This window comes from Ursus maritimus, unplaced genomic scaffold (assembly GCF_017311325.1).
Source record: "Ursus maritimus isolate PB19 unplaced genomic scaffold, ASM1731132v1 scaffold_2, whole genome shotgun sequence".
In the NCBI taxonomy this organism is placed as follows: domain Eukaryota; kingdom Metazoa; phylum Chordata; class Mammalia; order Carnivora; family Ursidae; genus Ursus; species Ursus maritimus.
The window spans coordinates 30,171,944-30,193,999 of NW_024424452.1; the positions used below are offsets into that span (position 1 = coordinate 30,171,944).

General features: G+C 55.4%; 1 protein-coding gene across 4 annotated transcripts in view; it reads right to left on the reverse strand.

Moving 5' to 3' along the window:
* Positions 1–366: 366 nt before the first annotated feature.
* Positions 367–22,056, reverse strand: part of CLEC16A (C-type lectin domain containing 16A) — a 201,126-nt gene continuing 179,436 nt past the window's right edge. For 3 of the 4 annotated variants that reach the window (XM_040635324.1, XM_040635323.1, XM_040635325.1), the window contains 2 exons: positions 13,801–13,956; positions 367–3,945 (listed from right to left, as the gene is read on the reverse strand). In XM_040635324.1, the coding sequence (XP_040491258.1) occupies positions 3,590–3,945; positions 13,801–13,956 (512 nt within the window). In that variant the 3' untranslated portion in view covers positions 367–3,589. The remainder of the gene's footprint in view (positions 3,946–13,800; positions 13,957–22,056) is intronic. The other variant, XR_005836075.1, reaches the window with a different exon arrangement.

Genomic DNA, 22,056 nt, shown 5'->3' on the forward strand with positions numbered 1-22,056 from the left:
GCACATGCGAGCAATGATGCAGAGGCACATCTTGTGCTTAACCCACTAATGGCCCCATTCCACAGATGCAGAACCTGAGGCTTGGAGGGAGGGCCTCCTGCCCAACGGGAGGCATGCACAGCACAGACCGAACTCATTGCACCGGACTGGGCTTGGAGCACCTTCTGAAGGCAGTCTGCTGCACTGGAGTCTTCCCAGCCCTGCCCCACCCCCCTCTCAGGAGCCGGGGAATACCTGGCCCCGGGTGGGGGCAGGGAGAGGCCCAGCCGCCGCCACGGGCCACGGGGTCAGGCCGCAGAGAACCTTCCCATCGTCGGGCCACGGCCTCCCTACCACAGCACCACGGAGCAGCAGCCACATTCTTGGTAACTTTTTCTCTTTTATTGCCAAGCTCCAATTTACCAGGAAGTTCCAGTTTTCGTTTCCACCCTCGTGTCAGTGCCCACAGAGCATGAGTCAGGCTGGCGAGAGCAGGTACTTCCCTGGAACGGTCCCTTGGCCCAGAAGCATGAGGGTTTCCCAACCCCTGGCTCCTCCTTGGGACAAGAATTATTTACATATTTTCACCTCAGAGGGAACGTAAGGAACCCTGACAGTTTATGCCCAATGTCAACACGACTACATTAAATGCTGCTTACTTATTGCGTCTAGAGAAGATGAGCATCCGTTCACGCCGTGCCTTTACTTCTAACAGTGCATCTGAGACCTTAGAGAAATCTAGTGTATGTCTTGAAAGAGGTATGTCTGTCCTTCGCTCCCACCCGGGGTGGGGGGTTTGCTAACGCAGGGGCGGAGGTGGGGGCAGCTGCCTTCTGTGGAGAGCAGGGAGCAGACCGGCTGGGTGGAGGGAAAGACAGCAGGGAAGGCCTGCAGTGGTGGAGGCCCTCCTCCCGCCCCTCCCCGGGACGGTGGTCTCCCGTACTCTGGCTGTGGCTTTGGGGCTCATCCTGGAGAGCTCCCGGCCTTACCCAGTCTGACCTTCAGCGAGAGGCGCCCTCGCTCTCTCAAGCCCCTGAACTGGAGGGACATACACTTCTCCACAGAAACTTTTAAAGCTGAGGTTTGAGGGTTCATGGGGCCAACCCTGCCCCTGACCTGGCAAACCCAATGGGCCTAATGGATTGGAGGAGGGGGTGGGCCTGGCCCTTCTCTCTGTAGGGACACAGAGATGGTAGGCAGGGTGGGCTTGCCAAGCTTGACCCCAGAAGTCTGAGCCCAGGAGGGCACGGTCCCCACTCCTGCTCTGCAAGGATTCCCAGCTCTACCTGCCTCTGCCTGACCCCAGGGTCCCAGCACAGCCCGTCTGGGCTGGCCTGCCTCGGAGTGCCCCTGTTGTTAGGTTTATGGGGTGCTCCTGAAGACACAGCATGCCTGCGGCTACCATGATGGTCAAGACCTAGCAAGGCAGGTCCTTCATCAGAGCCAAGACGGCTGCCTGCCTCCTCCTCACACGCAAGGTGATGGGGAACCCCTGGTTAAGGAAGTCCCCACCCCACGCCCGCCTAGAGGCGTCCTGCTGAGGCAAGCCACCGGACCTACACTGCAAGCCCACCTCCGGGACAGGCCTGCCCTCAGCAATTGGCACCTTTCGTTCAACTGCTCCACTGTCCGGTCTCGGCAGTGCTGCCTCAGGACCTCCCGCTGTGCTGTCCCCAACGTCTCCTTCAGTGCTCGGCGGCCGAGAAGCCCCTGGGAGCCACCGGATTCCAGATGGCAGGCTGGTGGTCCTGGAGGGGGGCTTGGGTCCACCTGTATGGGCCTGTTCTTTACGATAATGCCACCGGGCTGGGAAGTTACTTGCCTTCTGTCGTTTCTGCTGCCCCAGAGTCACGGCAAAACCAGAGCGCCAGCCTGCTCTTCTATCCAAGTGAAAGATCGGGTAGGATGTGTGGCCGGCTGCTGGCACCTACGCCGCATGACAGGCCCTTTCTCATCATGGACCACCTGACCCCTTCTTCCGTCCCACCTGCCTTTCCTTCCTGGAGGGCTCTGTGCCTGGTCATGGCTGATCCCTCCTGCCGAGGCCCCTGGAATTTCTGCCTGCACGGCCTCCTTCTCCGGGCTGGGTCTCTTCCCTGTTGAAGCGGGGTGGGCACACCAACACAGAGGGCTTCTGATGATGGACATCCCTGTCCCCATGGGCGCCACGCCCCTCCTCGGTGGGCTCCGCTGCCCCAGCAGGATGAGGGAGGCCATGAGGCCCGCAGTCCTTGAACAGGATGATGGTCCCGGGGCACATGTGTGCTGGCACTCTGGGTGGGCACACGGGGAGGAAAGCGTGTAAGGTCGTGGCGCTGACCAGAGAGAGGCGAGGTCACCTGGCCAGGCCTGGCTAAACAGACAGGAACGGCGCAGGCGCTTGAGGAGACATCGGAGAACTGGCCCGCACGCATCCGCCTCAAATGAAGAAGCGACTGTGGCATTTTCATGTTAAAAATCAGCTTGTGTCTCCACAGCGGCGGCCGAGAGGGAGAGTGGTGCACCTGAGCTCCCAGGACAACTGGTCGAGACGGGACGTGCCCTGCGGCGCGTGCACACAAGGTCGGGCGCAGGCCACGTGGAGGACGGCCTCTGTGGCCTCTTCTTTCCATCACAGCCACGGGGCCCGAGTCTGCGCGGTCCCCAATGGTTCTTTCCAGACAAAGAGAGGGGGCCACAACTGAAGGGAACGCTGGGAAGCCGTCCTGACTGGTTTCAGTCCAGAGAGATGAAGGATGCGTCCTGAGTGGGGAGCTGGCTGCACCGGCCCCTTTCCTGGGAAGATCTTTCAGGAAACGCGAGGCGCCTTGGCTACTGCGACAGAGAAACAGTTGGCCCTCTCGGCTCTGTGTGTACCTGAGAATACATATATCTCCCTTACCTTTGTTTAAAAAATATTCTAAACTTTCCAGGAAGGTAACTTTCTATTCTAAACTTTCCACAGGCTCACAGAGTTAGCGAGTGGTAGAGAAGTAAGGAAATGGGGAAAGCCAGACTGAGAGCTTTACAACACAACGCTGGGAAGTTCGAGGGAAAATGAAAATGAAATCTTAACAGTAATATAATACTTTTAACATGACGTCCAACCTTAAGGGTGGAGGATTCTTTTTTTGGGCTTTTTTCTTTTTTTTAAATAGACGCTTTTTAAATAAATGCTTTTTATCTGCTGCCAAAAGCGGAAATAAATATCCAAAGGAGATGCTTACCGAAGTCTTTTTCTCTACAAATTTCTACCCAAAGTGACTTAGTCCAATTGTTTTGGGCACACTGGGCATGGTGGCCGAGAAGCTTCCAGACTGGAGCAGCTGGGGGCGGGGGTCCTGCCACCCCAGGGTCCTCAGGCTCAGAGACCAGGAGGCCGACCTCCTCCCCGAGGCAGCCGCCTAGTCACCTGGGCTCACCGGGGTGTCCCCCCCGGGACCAGCCTGCTCTGCAAGAGGTGCAAAGGGAAACGGGAATTCACACGGAGCAAAGGAGCGCGAGAAGAGATGGCAGAGGGGGTTCCTGGGGCCGTGAGGACTGCGGGTGCTCCCCATGTGTCTCTGAGTCAGGTGTACCGGGCCCCTGCCAGCAGGGCCACACACACAAAGGGAGGCCACTCGGTGCCCACTCAGTGCTCGGTGGGGCCTGCTGGCTCCGAGTGTGCGGCCTCTTCGCTTGGTGTCGCTGTGCCCACCGCGGCCGGTGCGAGAGGTGCGGGGATGCCAGTGAGGGTACGGAGGCTGTGGGGGTCGACGGGGGGGACGAGGGTCAGCGACTCCACGCTTAGCGTGTCGGCAGTGTCCTCACAGAGCAGGGAGATGGTGGGCTGCTGGGCAGGGATGAGGCTGGGGGACAGGTTGACTGTCTCCGCGTCTGCACCCCTTGCCAGGCTCTTGCTGGGCCTGGCCTCCGCTTCTGTTTCGTTGATGATCACCAACTGGCTGGGAAGATGAGGCTGAGGCTGTTCCATAGTTATGGGGTCATCTGGGTGGGGGGAGAAAGAACAAGGGTACACTTAATCCCGAGACACACTGCTCCTGCTGGCACCCTCTGCTCCCGTCCTGAACAAAGGCCCAGGGACATCTGGGTGGGAGATGGTGGTGCTGGGGGACAGCTTGGCTCCACTTCCTCCTTCTGGGGACACAGGAGCTGGTAAATCCAGTCTTCCCTAGGCCTGGGGAGAAATCTGCCAGGGCCCAGGGTTAGCCTGACTTGTGATGTGAGAGAACGATGAGGGGCTCGTGCAGAATCAATGGGTTCCAGGAAGCAGCCTGGGCGGGCTCCCCGTCAGGGAGAGTCTTGGACCACCTGCCCAATGAGTAAATACGGGTTTAGGGAGGAAACGGGCTTGGGTGTGCTTATCACTTCAGGCCATTTCCAGAGCCTACATTTGGTAGCATTTACCCAAAGGGGGGGAACTCACTGCAATATTAAAAAAAAAAACAAAAACAAAAAACGACAACAACGAAAAGGAATTCTATGGAATATTTCAGCTTGCAAAACCAAAACAAAACCTCAGACTGTGGTTTGTCTCCTGCTTCTTCTCTGCGAGCTCAGTTAGCGCCCAGAAAGGGGCCATTCCGATCCTGAGCGTCCCTATGGGGGTCACGGAGAGAAACCACGGCCGGGGGAAGGCAGGGGAAGGCTCCGCCCAGCGCAGATATTTTTGGAGTGGCAATTTCTTTTTTTGGTGCTTTTCAAAATCCTTGATTAGATTACAGACAAATGGCCTATCTGCTTTCCGATGACGAGTTTGCCTGGACAGGAACAGCAGTGCTGCTCACAGTGGGAAACATCCTCCGGGCTTTAAGCACCGGTAATCTGAAAGCATCGACAAGAAGGCTGAGGGCATCTCGCTCGGAAAGCAAATACCTCCTTTGTACAGATTTTGGGGGGTGGACCAGGCATCAGCAGACGGTGCTGATGACAGGGTGCTCAGCCATGAGTCGGAAAGCACTCTGGACCCTGGGAAGGATGGTAGACATGTTTCTTTCGATGTAATTTAAGTTAGGTTTGTTTTTTTGTTTTTTTTTTTTAATTTTAAAGTTAAGCCAAAACAAAATAGAACTGCAAACTGAACATACAGCAAGAAAAGGGAAAAACCAAGAGCAAAAGAAAACCGAAGGGCATAGAGAATGGGATGCAGGAGAGGAAGAGGATTCCCATCGTGGAGAGAAAGCACAAGCAACAGACTGAGTTTCCCAGAGAGTACGGCGGCGTTTCTTTCCCCAAGGCTCCTGGACAAGACAAGCTCTCAAAGATCCCAGATAATTCCTTCCTAAGGCCTTTTTGTTTTCCTTCCGTCTATTATTATTATGTATATTTTTAAAAGACAAAGAAGGCCCAGAGAAAATCACTGCACTGCACGGGGCTGTGGGTCTGTCCTCGCTCTGGGGGTGGGGTGGCGGTGAGCACTAGTGGAAATTGTGATTCAGGGTGTGAGCTGAGCCCAGAAACGCTGAATAAACACTCCATGTGCATTCTGGTTTCTCTGAAGCTCACTGAATTCGCTCCATTCAGCAAGGACACCCTTGTGGCACGGGCTGCCTTGCACGCGCAGGCTTGCTTTCGATGGAGCCCCACGTGATCTACCTGCTGCCTGGTTCCCCTGTGGGCTCACCTGCTCTGGCCGCCTCCCCTGGCTTCCAGTGAGGGTGGGCGTGGCTATGGCCCAACGTACCTATGGATTCGCATGTAAGCTCCACTGCTGACAAGGCAGTTCAGAAATGACTAATTCTCCAAATGGCACTTTTGGGCCATCTGGAGACAGAGCTGCCAAGCATTTCCTTCACGTTCTCTTGAAACTTCTTCTAAGAGTTCCGTCTTTGTTCATTTGCATGCAGATATTCAAAAAAGCTGGCAAATCTCTTTCCCTGATCCCAAACGGGGTTTTTGGTGATAAGCATAATCAAGGATATGAGAAATTTGCCATCAAATATATTTAAAAACCAATAAACCAACAAACGATATTACACACACCCAAAATTGGTTTCTCCTTTAAGAAAAGAACCAACAATTTTTATTAAAAGGGTTGGGTTTTTTCCTTAAAAAAAGCCTTTTTCAAATTTTATAGGAAAAAAATAAGCTCTCACCCATCACCCACAACACTTCTTTTTAAAACTAAGAATTGCTTCCTGAATGTGATCTACAAATGTATCCCTTCCAAGGGGAATGAAAAAGATCTTTTACACCAGGGGAAAATGACCCAACGAAGACACGTGTTCTCGTCCAGGGCTGAGCCCTTGGTTTTGCCTGCCTGCTGGTGTTTTCGGCTCGAAGGCCACAAATAGGGGCCTGGCCCTGAAAATGAGAAATGTGGAGAACATTCTGGTTTCCCGGCCAGGAGCCAGGGAGAAGAGTGGAGGCCTGAGCGGGAAGTCCTGGACATCCAGGGTTCCGTGAGAGACGCGTGGCCCCCCGCCGCTCTGCCTGTAGCCGACACCAAGACAGCGGGTCCCCCCATCCCTGGCCAGCACCCGCCAGAAGCTGATCTCCAGCTTTGGGGAGGGGCTCAGCTGGCCCTTGCAGAGTGACGGTTTCCAGGAAAACTTTGGGGCTGCTGTGCTCAGGCTGGGAGAGTGGGACTGAGCGGGAGAGAGAGAGAGAGAGAGAGAGAGAGAGAGAGAGTGTGTGTGTGTGTGTGTGTGTAAGGGGCAGCAGAGCATAGCAGGATGGAGGGCAGAGCTCAGAGGAAGCAGCTTTTAAACGCAAAAGAAGGCAAACGTCTCCTGACTGGCAAGTGGGAGGCCCACATGGGAAACCCTAAAGGGAAGGTGGGGAAGGTGGGAGGGAAGGTGGGGGGCAGGCAGCAGTAAAGGGCCCTGCGCAGGGAGCTGGCTCGGGTCAGCGGCCACCTGGAGCACTGCATGTAAGTGTGGGGGATGATGGCATCCACCCTCCAGTGCCTGTGCGGGGAAATGGCTTTGGCCCCTGGCTGAGGCGGGACTGAATCTACTACTGAGCTTTGAGCAGGGCTGGGGGAGGGGGGGTAGGGAAAAGAAAAAGCGAACCTAGTTGACTTGGTTGTTTTTTTGCAAATTCTACTGCTCAACCCTCGTGGCCTAACCCAGGGGCCCCTGCGGGGACTGGGCTGGAGAACCCCACCAGCTGGGTAGTCCACGGAGAAGGACAGCGTTTCCAGGCTGCCCGAGGCTTGAGGGCCAGGGATCCAGTCCCCAGCCCAGGTGAGGCCAGATGGGAACGGAAGAACGGGCTCCGGGGAAGTTGTGGAGATGGCCGCTCGGGAGGGGGTGGCACAGCCGCGGTCCCCCGAGGCCCAGCAAGGCCCAGCGAGGCCCAGCTCGCGGTGCAGGGCCCGCCACCCTGGAAGGCCGCGGCGGGGCATGTGGGCCGTGCAGGCTAACAGATGAGACCTGCCTGAGTTGCCTGCGAGAGTTGCCGTGACAGCTGCCGTTCGAAGCACTAAACCCAGTGGCCGCCGTGACTGTCGGCCTCCGACAGGCTGAACACTCGCCGGCGTCCTTTCCTGCCACTCCTGACTAGAGGGAAACACAGCGACAGGTCATAGAAAGCCTTTAACAACGGGACAGAGAAAGGTGACACGGAGAGGGGCACAGAGCAGTGACGGACGCCAAGCACGGACGAGAGCGCGAGGGGAGCGTGGCGGGGCCGGGCGGGTGCTCAGGACCGCCTGGGGGGGGCACGGCCCCCGAGCAGGTGAAGCCCCCATTCGGCCCCACCAGGATGAGGTGCTGTCACGACAGCTGGGCACCCGACCGTGTGCTCATGCGTAGGGCTCAGTGGGGGGTAAAGACAGCAAAGGTTAAGTCCTGTTGGAAAGGAAAGACTGGGAGTCATCAGCAACACGGGGTGTCCGTCGGTGAGAAACCTCCAGGCACAGAAGAAGAGAACTGCTGGTCAGATCCACACACGAACCAGCGGTGAGGACGAAGGCCCTGCATCCCCGGGACCGTCTGAGGAGGGAAGGCTGTGTGGTTGGGGGACGGGAGCCAAGCCGGCTAGTGAAACAAGCACATTTCTGACCCTTGAGGGATGAGGGCTGTGGTTCCTGACGTCACCACACTAAAGCCAACAGCACAGCTCAGACCCTTCCCCAGCTGTGGGGCGCCGCTCTCCAGAAGACACTGCTGGTCTGAACCTTTGGAGAGCAAGACCAAGCCACAGCAGGAAGGTCTGGGACCAGGTGCTGAGTGGCCAAGGATGGGTCCTAATCCGCTGAAACAAAAATGTTAGGAGCATCTTCCTGGGAAGGAAGGAACCATAATCTCGGGCACAACTTCGGGACTCGAGCAAAGCTGAAAATTAATGCCACAGAACAGAACGCAAATATATCTAATGACGCGTGGGGCTATATGCTTCAAAGTTGTTAAAATGGTACATTGTATGGTATGTGTATTCTACCGCAATAAAAAAATTAATGCCATGGAGAAAACTGGGGAGAAAAGAACATGCCTTGCTCAGGGTTTCTGTCCTTAGAGTCCCGCCTGACTGGTAACCGAGTTCGGTGACATGTGGGTCAATCTTGGGCTGTCTGGCTCCCATTGGGCCTGAAAGGGACCGAGTGCTGGCGTGAAGGTCCTGTGTTCAGACAGCCCAGGGAGCAGGTGAGGATGGGGAGAGCAGGACACCACCCCTGCCAGGGCTTGCCACTGGGCCTCCAGGAGCCAAACCCTTCCTTTTTCCTATAAAACCCTGGGGGAAGGTCAAAGTGCTCATAATTCCATGGGCCTTAAAAACAGGTGACGGAAAGAGCAGGCTGGATTTCAGGCTGACTTCATTTTTTAACAAATGATTGTCTTTCTTCCTCGAAGCAGCTTACCCAGGACACGTGTGAGACACAACAGACCCGGTCACAGAGCTCTATACTGAGGAGTTCTCTTATCTGAGCCCCACGCAGGGCATACGTGTGTGAGCGTGTGCACTGGGTGTGTGTGAGCGTGCACGTGTGTGTGTGTGCGTGTCTATGTTATGGCTGTAACCCAGAAAGTTTTTCTGAAGTACTCCTACCAGCCTTACATTTGGTTCTAAATTGGGTCTATTTTCTCTTTCCCGCCGTATGTTCTCTGCAATTTCAGCTTCTCAAAACCATCAAGTGTTTAAGGGAAAAAACCCTGCTAATTCCAACCCTGTAATTTTCTCAGTGGGGAGCAAGCCCAGGCCTATCAGGCCGGCAGTGCTAGACGAGTGGGCAACAAGACTCCAGGTCCTAGGATGCTGCCCAGGGCACCAGCTCTCCCCATGAAGGCTTGGGGGTCTCACTGAACTTTCTATAAAGGACAAGGGGAACAGGTCAACTCGCACGCTGGCTGTTAAAATTGGACAATAATTCCCTCGGCACAGCCTTAAGAGGTAAATAACTAACAATGAAAATAAAATACCCTTGCTCCCAACTCCTTCTAACTGGTTTCTCTGGTTACCAGGGAATTCAGTTGTGACGTTTCCTTCAGCCGGGGGGGGGGGGAGTGGGTTTCTTGGCCCTGATTTGAGGTCTAGCACTTGTAAAAAAAGTCACTCACAAGCATCCACACTGTCCCTCGCACGTGGAGGAGACTCAGAAGCAGGTGCTCCCAGCACAGAGGGCAAACCAGTGACCCTCTGGGCGGGTCCCTTTCCCCTGCGGTGAGGGGCCCTCTGCCAGTGCTGGGCCACAGGCCTCGGCCACCATGGGCACATGTGGTGTTCCTCAAAAACAGGCCGCTCCTTGGGGTCTGTATCTGGAGGGGCAGGACTTATAGGTAGACCCCAGGGAGAGAGGGAAAAGGAACCTACTTGTCTCTTGCCAGCTGCTGGGCTCAGCCTGGGGGGGGCTGTGAGACCCAAGGCCACCCTCCTCACAGACCTCTGTCCTCATTAACCCTCAGCCTTTGGACACTTATGTGCGGTCATCTGGGGGACACTGGCCTCCCCTGCCAGACTGCGGTCCTTTGTTACCCTCTGTCCCCAGTGCCACACACAGCAGGAACTCAACAAAAACCTATTTGGTTAGAAAAAGTTAATGCAGTGGAGGTAGGGTCCCAAGGTCGGCAGAGCTGAGATGCAGAGAGAGGCCGGACGCGAGGGCCACCCTTGGAGGGACCCTAGTGAGATCAGGTCTGACATCCACAAAACCTGAGTCACTCAGACTCAAGGTCCCGTGGGCAGCTGAGAAAATCTGTATTTGGGATACACAAGGGCCTCTTGCAAAGCCAGGCAGAGAACTTGAGGTCCCCTGGGCTGGACAGAGGGTGGGGGTGGAAAACAGCCAAGTATCTAAAGAGTTTGACGCCCTCATCGGGGATGAACCCATTCGGGCTGGCAGAGGAGCCAGGACCATCTGGGGTCCACTGTGTTGCTGACTTTGGGGGCTAGCAAGCTCCCCCCACAGGGGCCACACAGCCCAGCCTTGGTTGACTGCGGCTGAACAGTAGCCAGGGTCTCTGTGAATGGGCTTGGCTTTTCACATGGTTTCTAGAGCAACCAGGCACACTGGAAGGAGAAATGCATGTACTTCGCGGGCTGCCCCCAACGGAGATCTGAACCCGAGGCCCAGGGCTCGGCAGTGCCCCACGGAGGCACCTGAGACAGACTTAGGAACCTCATGGATATTCTGTGGAGTGACTTCAGAAGGGGAACCATGGGTTCTGGAGTCGCCAAGGCTGGGGCCCGTGTGGGGGCTCCTCCGTTTCCTAGCTGCACTGTCATGGCCAAGCCATGGGATCTTTCCAAGCCCCCGTGTTTTCAGCGGTATGGTGTGAGGTGGAGGGTGGAAAGTCTCAGGGACGTGGTGTCTGTCCAGTGTTCGTGAGCACAGTGCCTGGCATACGGGGGGATTAGGAGGTACTCTGGGGAGGTATGACTGTTGGCCGTGATGGAGCGGGTACAAAGCACGCAGCACGGGCACACGGAGAAGGCTGGGCAGTGGGCGTAGTGGGTCCCATCTACGGCTAGAAGAGTGCTAAGCCCCACCCCTGGCTTTCAGGGATACCTTTCGATAATTCCGGGTTTCAAAACCACAGCGACATGGAAAGCTGGGCCTGTCTCATCCCCTGATGGATGGCATCCTTCCTCTGCTTCCCCAACCAAACACCTGCCCGTGCAAAGTGTGGCTTCGAGAGCAGAGAAGCCACTGGAGCTAATTCTGGCTGCAAAGGGCCTGGCAGCTGCTCTCCCCACTGGGAACTTCCTGGACTCAGAGGCTCTGGAAGTTCAGGGATAGGAATGCCTCTGATTCAGCACTGTGTCCTCCAAAACCACTTGGGAGGACAAGTGGCCCCTTGACTGGGCTGCAGCTGTCTTCTGCCGTCCAGGCTGGGTGGGCTGCGAGGAGAGGCCCCAGCCCGTCCTGCTGCCCAGCTGGCCCCGCACGATGCCACCTCGGGCTGACCGTGGCCATGCCCCATGGGTGGAAAGTCCGGTGAGAAGGCAGCACAGGGCCACCCTGTGCCAATTAGAAACCTGAACACCGAGCCACTGCTCCGGGCTGACATCAAACCAGACAAGTGGCCGAAGGGCACCCGTCCTGACAAAACCTGCTTCCCTGCCAGCCTCAGCTTCCTGACCAGCACGGCCTGGGGAGACAGCAGGCACATGGCGGCACCACCTGCGGACGCCTGCCCTTATGAGGAACACAGAAACCTCATGTGCTGTGCTCTGGATGGACCCAGGAGGCTGAAGCCTGGCCTGGAAGTTGGCCATTGAGAGGCCAAGTGAATGGTAGCCCTCCCAAGGCCTGACACCCCAGCCTGTGACTCCCGTTGCCGGGCCCCTGTGACAGGGACACTGCGTGGGTGCCGATGCTCTTTCAAGGGATTAAGAGCTGGGTCCTCAGATAAGAGTGAAGTGCAGGCTGCCTGACAGGCTGGCCCCTCGTCAGGGGGTGAGTTATTTCAGTGTCTGCAGAGATTCGGACAGGCAGGCTGGGCCGCAGGCTTTTACTGTCAGGCAGCATAAAAAATGGGGACTCGCACACTTGCCTCCGCAGGCTTACCGGGGACGCACAGAACGGGGGCAGACACCCAGGAGAGGCTGACCATCACTTATCGACTGGAGCTGCCTGGCTACCTGACAGCCAGGCTGACAGCCCCTGCATTTCTGAGATGAGAAGACAGGTCACTGGCACCGTGTGGGGGATGGTGGGGGTAGGGATGGAGGGGCTGAGGGAGACCAAGAGAAAAGAAACTTGCCTCCTGGGGACCCTGAGCCTCTGGGGGAAGGTGCAGAGCCGAAGCCACTCAGGTGAATATCTGCAAACACAGACCTGATTTTGACGATTGTGGGTCTTGGCTGGTTTCAGTTTTAGGCAAAGAAGTATACGGCTCAGATGTTTGCTAAGCTGTTGTCTGTGCCTTCTTCAACATGAAAGAAAGGCATACATAGCTCCACCGGGAAGACACTTTCACCCAAAATGCATTTGTAAGTCTAAGTGTGTTGGCGTGCACACGACACAGACGCAGAAGTGTACACATGCAGGCAGCACGTGGGTGCACACACAAGCACACGAATACACAGCCCTGCCCTTCTGTTCCCAGAGCCAGCGTGAGATCAGGCAGCAGAGGAGGGTGGAGGGCTGCTCCCGGCTTCTGGACAAAGCTCCATCTGAATGTCCCGCTGTGGGCCTGGGACCGGCGGCAACACCCGCGGCCACCCTCAGATCAGGCTCAGAAACAGCTCAGACAAGGCGGCCACCTCCCCCAAGCTGGGGCGGGCAGAGGGTGGGGGGGAGCAGGTGCTGAGTGGAAGAGGGTCTAAGTGAGGTGGCGAGAGGGTGACCCTGCTGCCTGGGCGTCGATGTAATGGATGCTGGCGGGAGGGGGGCTGCAGGCAGCAGGCGAGTCCAGGCGGGGTTAACCCTTCGCTGGGGAATGCGGAAGCTGACGACCCTGGAGAGGTGCGCGCAAGATCTTGGGCTCCAGTGCTGAGGGAACAGGAGCTGCCAGGGCTCATGCCCTGGCATGTGGCTTTTATCATGACCCCTCAATACGCCACCTAACAAGAGTTTGGTCAGGTGCCCCTGAAACAGGATAGGTGAGAGCTCTGGATGGGACCTTGAAGGGACAGCAAAGGACACCGAGGGTCCCCAAATGAAGGTGCAGACCAAGTCCCTGAGGGCCTCCCAAATCTCTAGAGCTGCCCGGGGCCCTCTGGACCCATGGTTGTGCTGCTGGGGCATGAAGCTTCATGCACCCCCAAGCCCATCCCCAGCATCTCTGCTTGGGCCCTGCTCCTCTGGCTGCATTATGCGGCCAAGGGGTTCAGGAAAAAGCCTGGTGCCTTGCCCCTGGGATCTCACCTGGCACAGTGAGGCGCTCACGCGTGAGGGGCTCATGGTGGCTGAGAACACAGGGGGCGCCCCCTGGGCTCACCGTAGCCACCCTGCTCACGGGGTCTGTCTGTGCAACGCCTGCCCTCGTCTGAGCTCCAGGAAGGCGAGACAGGACTCTAGCACATCCTGACAGACTCTCAAAAGGTGTACCCCTGGTCACAGACGACTGGACTGCCCCACACATTTACAGACAAAACTGGCATGTTATGAAGGAAAGAACAAATTAGCAGGGACGCAATTCTTTTGCCGGGTTCAAACAATCTGGTCTGGGAGACCCCTCCTCGTGGAGGTGATAATGGGGCAGATGCAGGCTCAGCAGCCGTCCATCCCCTCCAGCCCTGCGGTCAGGGAAGGCCAGCCTGCAAAAGGAGTGACTCCTCCCCTCTGGGAGCTAAACCAGCCAGCCTGTGGGCAACGTCACATAACAACGAACGCGCAACCCTGAACGGCGGTGGCCCCAAACACGGAGGCAAGGAGGAGCTGGGGGTCAGCGGTCTCAGCACGGAGGGGTCACAGAGTTCCCCGGTCCCCCCCGCACCACGTCACGCAGCCAATACCTGATGGGCTCTGGGTGGCGGAAGGCGTAGATGATGAGCTGGTGCCCGCGGATTCACAGTGACTGGTGCTCCCGCTGCCGCTGGGGCTCCCGCTGGCAGACGGCGAGGACAGGGATGGCGAGCTGTGCTGGTTTATGCACTGGGCCACGGCAAAGCCTGCAAGACAGGTAGTGAGGTGACCAAGTAGGAAGAAACAAGCTGGCCTAGGAGGGGGCCACACTCCCCCATTTCGTGGGAGATGCCACAGGGCAAGCTGCACCTCAAAGGTGGGGGTGGGGACCCTAACCTAAAGGCTACACCCACCAACCCAACCCAGCCCCTTGAAGAGTCCCCAGCTGACCTCTCTGGCCATGGGCCTGACCTGGACACACTTCAAAGCTGTTTCAAGGAAGAGGGTGTGCAGCTGGCCATATAGCCGAGGGCCGTGAGCCATAAGTCTGAGTGCCGTCGCTGGCTCAGCGATGGGCTGGCTGTGCCCTTGAAGGGGACACGCAGCCTTGGGGCTTCAGAGGCATCCTGGTGAAGTTCACACAGGGACTCAGGACATCCTCAAGGCAAAATCTTGGGGCCTTTGCTAAAGTGCCCGAGTTGTCAAAAGCAGGGCACTGGGCAGGAGGGGAGGAGCCCCTGAGACTCTCCCTGCCACAGGTTTTGCTAAGCTCTGAAGGCTCCGGTGAGCTCGGTACGGGAGGAACAAAAGCGCTGCTGAAGAGCTCCCAACTGCGGAGTTCCACATAGCCCTTGGACCACGGAGATCGGGCCGCACGTCTGTGAGGCCTGAGCCACCCCGGCACCAGGGAGTGGGGGAGCCCCGCACTTTGCAGACGCTCGGATCTGGGCAAGCTCTGCTCACCGCGCAGAAATACCGGAATGCATGCCAGGCACCACCCCCATGCTACCTGGGAGTGTTGTCACAAAGTCCTTGTCGCCGCACTGTACTGGGGGTACAGCGGGGCACAGGGCTGGGCACACAGGGAGAGCGGAGTGTTCTTTATGACAAAATGAGGCCCATCTGAAGGAGCCCATCTGGGAGCTCCTTTCCTGCAGACCATGGCTTTCTGTCCTTTCTACAGCCTGCTTCTCTAAAGGGCTGTAGCTTCTGATTTTATTCACTAAATACAGGAAAGCTCCAAGGGAGCCAGAGCCTTGTTGACGATCCCAGAGGGCTACACGGACCGTGGGGGCTTCTGCCTCCGCCCCCGTGAGCTGCACAGGACCATGGTCAAGGTGCTCTGCGGAGCCTGAGGCTTCTGCCCTGTAATTTAGAAGTGGCAACAAACTGGAGCGGGGATTTGTGGGGCGGAGCATGTCCTCCTTCTAGCTCAGAGTGGGGATCCCAACCCTCTGGGCCAATCATGTCAAGCCTCTCCACTCCCTGAGCACACTCACTCCAGCCAGCCCCAAACCTCATTCATGTCACATGCACTGGCTGAACTTCACACAGTCCAGCTCCCACGGACACTTCTTCCAGAAGGTTCCCTAGGCTCTGACCTTGCTTTTCTCAGATAACTGAGGAAGTCGGCGGGGGGTTGGGCGGTGGTCAGCAAACTCTGGCCCGCGGTTTTGTAAATAAAGTTTAACTGGAACCCAGCCAGGGTCCTTCGCTTGCATACACGTTCTGTGGCTGCTTTCAAGCTACACTGGCAGCACTCAATAGTTGCCATGTGGCCCGCGAAGCCGTAAATATTTTACTCTCGGGCCCTCGACTGAAGCAGCACACTGAGCCTGGGCTCTGGCACCAGGAAAGCTTCGGTTCTATCCCTGATCTGCTCGCTTACCAGCCCGTGGGGCAAGTCCCTGCACCGTCCTGAGCCCCCTTCCCTTCACCTACCGGTGGGTAAACATGGGCCCGGCGGGGGTGGGGGGTGGGGACCTGCTGCTTCATCCCTCCCCTTAGGACTAGTGGGATCCCCTATCTGGCCACTGCAGAGGGGCTATTTTGTATTAACGTTTGTGCGAAGTTATTTTTGTCTACAGGTTAGCTCTTTAAAAGCCACGTCTTTACTGTTTTATTGTATTTTATTTATTTATTTATTTTTTATTTATTTAAGATTTTATTTATTTATTTGGCCCACAAAGAGAGCACAAGTAGGCAGAGCGGCAGGCAGAGGCAGAGGGAGAAGCGTCCTATTTTATTTTTTTGTGATTTTTTTTTTATACTTTGAGTATAGCTGACATGAAATGGGACATTAGTTTCAGGTGTCCCACTTCGTGATTTTCAAGTTTATACATAATGTTATGTTCCTAAGTGTAGCTTCCATCTGTCCCATTACAATGCTATTACAATATTAGTGACTCTATTCTTTATGCTCTTTTTATTCCTGTGACTTCCTCATTCCTTAACTGCAGGCCTGTATCTCCCTCATCCCCCTCCCCTCGGGCAAGTGGGGTCTTTATTTATACCCCGAGCCAGGCCCTCCAGGTTTTGCAACGTAACAGCAAGTGGATGTGAGGCCTTGCGGGAGCGTGGTGGGTCAATTCACCAGCTTCTCTTTTGTGGAGGGCAGTATTCCCCACGCCCCAGCTACTGCGGACGGATGTTTGCTTGCAGGGAGAATAGCAGGACTGACGTGGTGGAGCTCCCAAGAAGAGGCATTATGTGATATACCGTGTGCATCTGCGGCCGAGGGGGAGGCTCAGATTAGCTACGGCAAACGTCAAGGCGAATGTGAACGCCAGTCGGGAAGATTCCCAGGGGGCAATCAGCCGCAGCCCCGTAGCACCGGCTTTATGGCTGCTTACTTCTTAATCACTTCAAGTGGTAAACCCCCAAGTTTACAAGCTGTTAACTTGACTGGAAAAGGAATCACACCTTAACAAATCAAAACGTCAAGATGGCTTTTCCCAAGCTGCCTAGTGATCAGAGCAAGATGGCTTTTCCCGAGCTGCTTAAGTGATTACAGCAATGAACGCAAGGGCCTCCAAGTGTGGTAACAGGGTTGGGACTAAGCCTTTTATGCCTCCGACAACGCCCCAGCCAGAACAGAGGGATGGCATAGCTGTCACCATGGTGGTCACCCACCCCTTCTCTTCCGACACAAGTCTTCTGTTTAGAGCCCTGGCTTACTGCTCTAAGACCTCTGGGGTGGGGCGTGTGTGGCAGCCGATGAGAGGCTGAAAACTGTTGCCAGGAGACTAAAGGGCCTTCATTTTGGGAATGGATGAGGGTAAAGCCGCATACCTTTTGTTTGTGCGGAGAAATAAATAGGAAAAAAAAAATCACCAACTTTGGATACCACCTGTTTGCAGGGTCTAGCTGAGCAGAGACAAATGAGCACATCTTCCCCTTGCCGGCTGCTGCTAAAACCTCCCTTCCTTCTTTGCCTGCCTTTGCACTCCTCTCCCTTCCCCCACAGCATTGGGCACGCAGAAAGGCTCAGTAATTTCTTTTCTTTTTCTTTCCTTTTTTTTTTTTTTTTGCCAAGTGCCCAGATTCTTGCTGTCATTTCAAGGGACTCCTTCCCAAATTGAGGTCGCAACCACTGTGACAGCCGGTTTGACAAGTCAGAGGGCCAGGAGGGCTCTGAAAAGAACTCACAATTCCTACGGCGAGAGTGCCAGTCCGCCAGCTCTTGCTCCATCCCCGCGAGGCAGTTCTGGATGAACTAGCTTCGGTGGAGGTGCCAAGGGGCTTTCTGGGCACGAGTCAAACACACATGGACTGCCAAGTACTGGCAAACACACACAAGCTGGAGATCATGGGACAAAGGCACAGACAAGACAGGCCTCCCTGAGATCTTCTCCAGCAGATAGAATTCTTGGCTTTCCCCGAGTTATGTGTCAAAAACAGCCTGCGAAATGTGTATCAAAGGCCATACGATTTTCACACTGTCTGACTGAGTCCACAGTCTACAACTTCATGCTGTGGAGGGCACTGTGGGCGGATCCCCACAGTGAATGATACTGGTCTGTGTACCAGGGAGCTGAGAGTCGACATGCCCAGGAGTAGGGGAAAGGCCATATGAATTCAAATACATCCAAGTGGTGAAATCCTTTGCTGGGGTTAAAAATGCTGGTGAGAGAGAAGATTAAGTATGGAGGAAAATGCTTGAGGCAGTAAATGAAAAAAGATTAGAAAGAGCATGTCCCACATGTCCCTGTTGTCTAACAAGAAAAAAGAAAAGGAAAGGAAAGGAAAGGAAAGGAAAGGAAAGGAAAGGAAAGAAAAGAAAAGGAAAAAAAAATCAGGCTCTGCCTCCCTCCTTGAGCGGAGCGGAGCTCGTAGGAATCAAAGCTAAAGTCATGGGAGAACCAGGTGGTTTTATTATATGAGCTTTTGTTTTAGTTTTTGTGCTTGTCTGAATTTTTTTCAAGATTCCTGTGATGATTATCATTTTGTATCGGACACAGAAGAGAGGATGAAGGCAGGGGCACGAGCTGGACTCCCCTAGGATCTGTTCTGGCCTCCAGAACCCTCTCCCTGGGCTCACTAAGAGCCTCCCCAAAGCTGGGCCCGGCACAGTGCTCCTGAAGCTGGCCGCCCGCGCCAATGGCGAGCCCCATCCCCTGCTTTCCAGGAGCGTGGGTTTCACACGGGCAGCCCAGGGTCTTCCTGCTGCCCTCTGGCCCTGTTCTGCCAGTTATTCTGGGAAGATGAACTCATGAGTAACTTTCTGGCATGTGTCAAGCACAGATATACCACAAAAAGGTCAGCCTTCTATTTTAGGCCCCTGATAGAGGGAGCACTGGGCTGGGAGTCAGAACCCCAAGTCCGGGTCCAAGCTCTGCCCAAATGGCTTTGTGACCTTGGACACGGCCTCTCTCCTCTATGGGCCTCCACGTCTTGATGCAGAAAAACAAGACAGTTAGTGAGGATCTCTTGGCTTCAACGGCCAATGGCTTTCTTTTTACCTAGAAATCTGAATTTGATTTGAACCCTCTGACCTTTTTGGGAGGGAGGCAGAAGAGAAATGTACCTTGAGTACACTTTGTATACACCCCTTCTCTCAGAACGCACACTAAAGCTTTCCCCGCGAGAACCAGCTTGCTGTGTGAGTCACGGTCCAGAGCTGGCTGGCAGCAGCCCAGGGCCTCATAGATGCATCTTGTGTCACTCATATCATGTTCATGGGCCGTTCGTTTTCGGTACCCCCATTTACACATTGGGAGATTATTATCTCCAACTTTTGGCTTCTTAAAACGTAGAAGGATCTGGCATTACTGGGCCCCACTCCCAATAATGGCAACTGAAGGGAGGGAGGGAGCTGATTCCTTCCCCTCCCCACCCTGACGTGCCTTGCGCTCCCAGGTGTTCCGGTTGTTAATCTCGATTTATGCTTAGATTCTTGGTCAAATCCCCAGACTCAGAGAAGTTCCCAACCCAGAGACCTTTGTGTCATCTCCCTCCTCAAACCCTATCCCCCAGAATCACCAGCAGGGCATTTCAAGATGGGGCCGCCTGCCTCCAGCAGCCCAGGTGGGTCCTCAGACCGACTGGCAAGAACCACTTGCTCTCTGCCTCAGCTGGGCTGTTCCCTTGGTTTGGAATTCTCTTTTGCCTCTTTTCTGCCTCCATAAATCCCTTCCCCGTTCTTGAAGGCTCATGCAGCTCAGGGCCAGCTTGGGCCAAGAGTTTCTGCAACCAAGGGGGTGACCTCTTCTCTCCTCTGTGCTCCAGCAGCTGGCCTGTCAGCTGTAGAGGAGATGGCCTTCCCAAGGAGGGCCCAAGAAACTTCACTGCAAAGATGCTTCGGTGGTTTCTACAACTTTCCTTACTTTAACAGCTAACACCTGGGATCCTCTGGGGTTGAGAGGATTTTGGACAGTGTTTCTGAAACTACAAGCTGTCTCCCAATGCGCATTTCCCTCTTTGTCTAGTTACAGGCCCTGGCAGCTAGGCATGGCCATGTGGCTAACTTACAGACAAGGACATAGAAATGAGAGTGGCATGTTGGATTTCTAGGCAGACGTCTTAAAAGGAAAGAGGGATGCCTTCCTCCATTGTGCTTCCTGAAACATGGATGTGACGGCTGGAACTCTAGCAGCTATTTTGGACCAGATGAGTCACATATTAGCGACAGCAGAGCATGGAGCAGGTGGAGGCTTGGGTCCCTGATGCTTTGTGGAGCACCTGAGGACCTTCATCCAGGCTTCGTCTACTTGAGAGGAAAATGAACATCTCTTTGGGGTTTTTCTCTACTATGTAGTTGAACCTGATCTTAACTGACAGTTGCAAAAAAGCTTTGTTAAAGTAGGAATGTAAGCTGAGCTCTGTGGGGACAGGGACTGGCAGGTCTCCAGACGTGGTATAGGAAAAGCTGCCCTGCACTTTCTGGGGGAGTTCTGGGAGGGGTGGAGTGCAGAGAAAGAAGGGGCAACTGAGATGGGAGAGGCGGCCTTCCTCAACCCCCACCCCCAAATCTTCAGGAAATGCTCCTCCAACTCTTTCCTTGTGTGGTGCAAGTGGACTTTTCAAGGGGAAACCAGGGTACGGACTGAGTTTCCGTCTGGGTTCCCACCAGGCCACACAGAGATGATGCACGAGGGCCAAGACCTGAAAAGGGTGGGGACCACGAGAGACCAGAGGGTGGGAAGGCTTACCTGTGTGCAGGAGAACTGGGGGGTTTGACCCAAAGGTTTCCTAAATCTCTGAAGGCCAGGGAGACCCCAGCTGACCTCTGTGCTCTGCCCAGAGCTTGCGCTGTACGGCACACTGTAATTCCTCTGAGGATGTCGGTTCCAGGAAGGATCCGACGTGGCTTAAATTTCAAACCGCAAACCCAAGTGCCACAGGTACTGACAGCCACCGAAACACAAATGACATGACGAGAGTCCAACAATGAAATGCGGGTGGAAACTGAAAAATCACAGCAGAACAGCCTCCAGCGGTGGGAAGCTGACATCACCATTTGGCTCTGTGCTTCCTGGGAGCCAAGACCTCAAGAAAAACTGTCCTGAGTGACCTCGCTATTGTGACACACTGTCCCTATACCTTCCCAGAAGACGCAGCTGCCTGCCTGGAGATGGGGCCCCATTCTGGAAACATAATGCCATCTCACTGCACTCTGCAAACGCTTTTTTCTGAGCAGAGGAACTCTCATTTACACACAAGCTAAAAATGGAAGCCCCTGGCTGTAGGGTGCCTGACCGTGGGTGGGCTTCTGCTGGCTTTTCCAGAACCTTCTGCAGAGCTGACCTCTGAACCTCACAGAGACGGCAAGCGGGTACCGTGAAGGCTGAGGCCCACGGGCCGCAGACATGAGCATCACAGGGCTGGCCCAGTAAGGTCGGCGAGTGAGGAGGGGCCTGCACGAAGGGTGGAAGGCCCTCCCCATCTGCCAACCACTTTCCCTTATTTGGTTCTGATGAAGGCATTGAGAAACAGTTCCCTCTGTCCGGAAAATAAACACGACGCATGGACATTCGGCCTCTGTGTCAGGGGGACGGAAGGCACTGGTCAAGCGCCTGGAGCGAGCAGGAAAACGCAGTTCCCCGGCCTCTCCTAACGGCCGCTGCCTGAGAGCAAGGGCCTTCGTGTGGCCACCGTTTCCTGTTCCACAGGAGGACCTGGATATCCGGATTTTAAGTAAAACCTCCTGATTTTTAAAATTGTTGACAACTTCATTCACATTCCACTTTCTGAGCAAGAAGCAGGCCACCCCGGGCAGGCCAAACCCAGCGCGTCTCCCGTCTGCATGGGCCATGAGCGCACGGCCTCTGCTCCGGGCGGGGACCAGGGTGTCGGTGTCCAGGCCTCGTGGCCGAGCACCTGATGCGCAGCTTTGGCATCTGCAGTACGAGCCTCTGAGCTGCTTCGGTCTCCGGGGGCTGTGCTTTGGGGAAGCCCAATTTTTAAGAGCCCTCTTTAAGGCAAAAGCTCTAAGACTTCGAGGCGAGGGCTGCCTATCTTAGCAAAAACCAACATTCATTCGTGCTCCTTCCACACTGAAAAGCATCAAACAAAGCCTGCCAAGGGTTGCTGATGCCGAAGCAACCAAGGCACTTTGATGTTCTCCAGCGTGAGGGAGGCCCGCGGGGCGAGGGTGCCCTGCCTGAGCTTGCCTTGCGTTGGCAAATTCACAGTGCCCACTGCAGCTCAGGTTTTCACGATGCGATGTTCGTGCTTCCTCACCACCCCTTGTGCTGCTGGGCAACAGTCAGAAATCAATATGCCTTGTGACCTCATGCACAGAACTGAAGACAGCAAGTGTGGCCACGGCCTAATTTCTCCCCTCAATGGCTCCTTCCCTGGCTTTACCCTTTCCCCTCCCAGGGCAGTGGACAAGGTCCTGGTGGGGGGAAGAGTGCCGGTGGGAC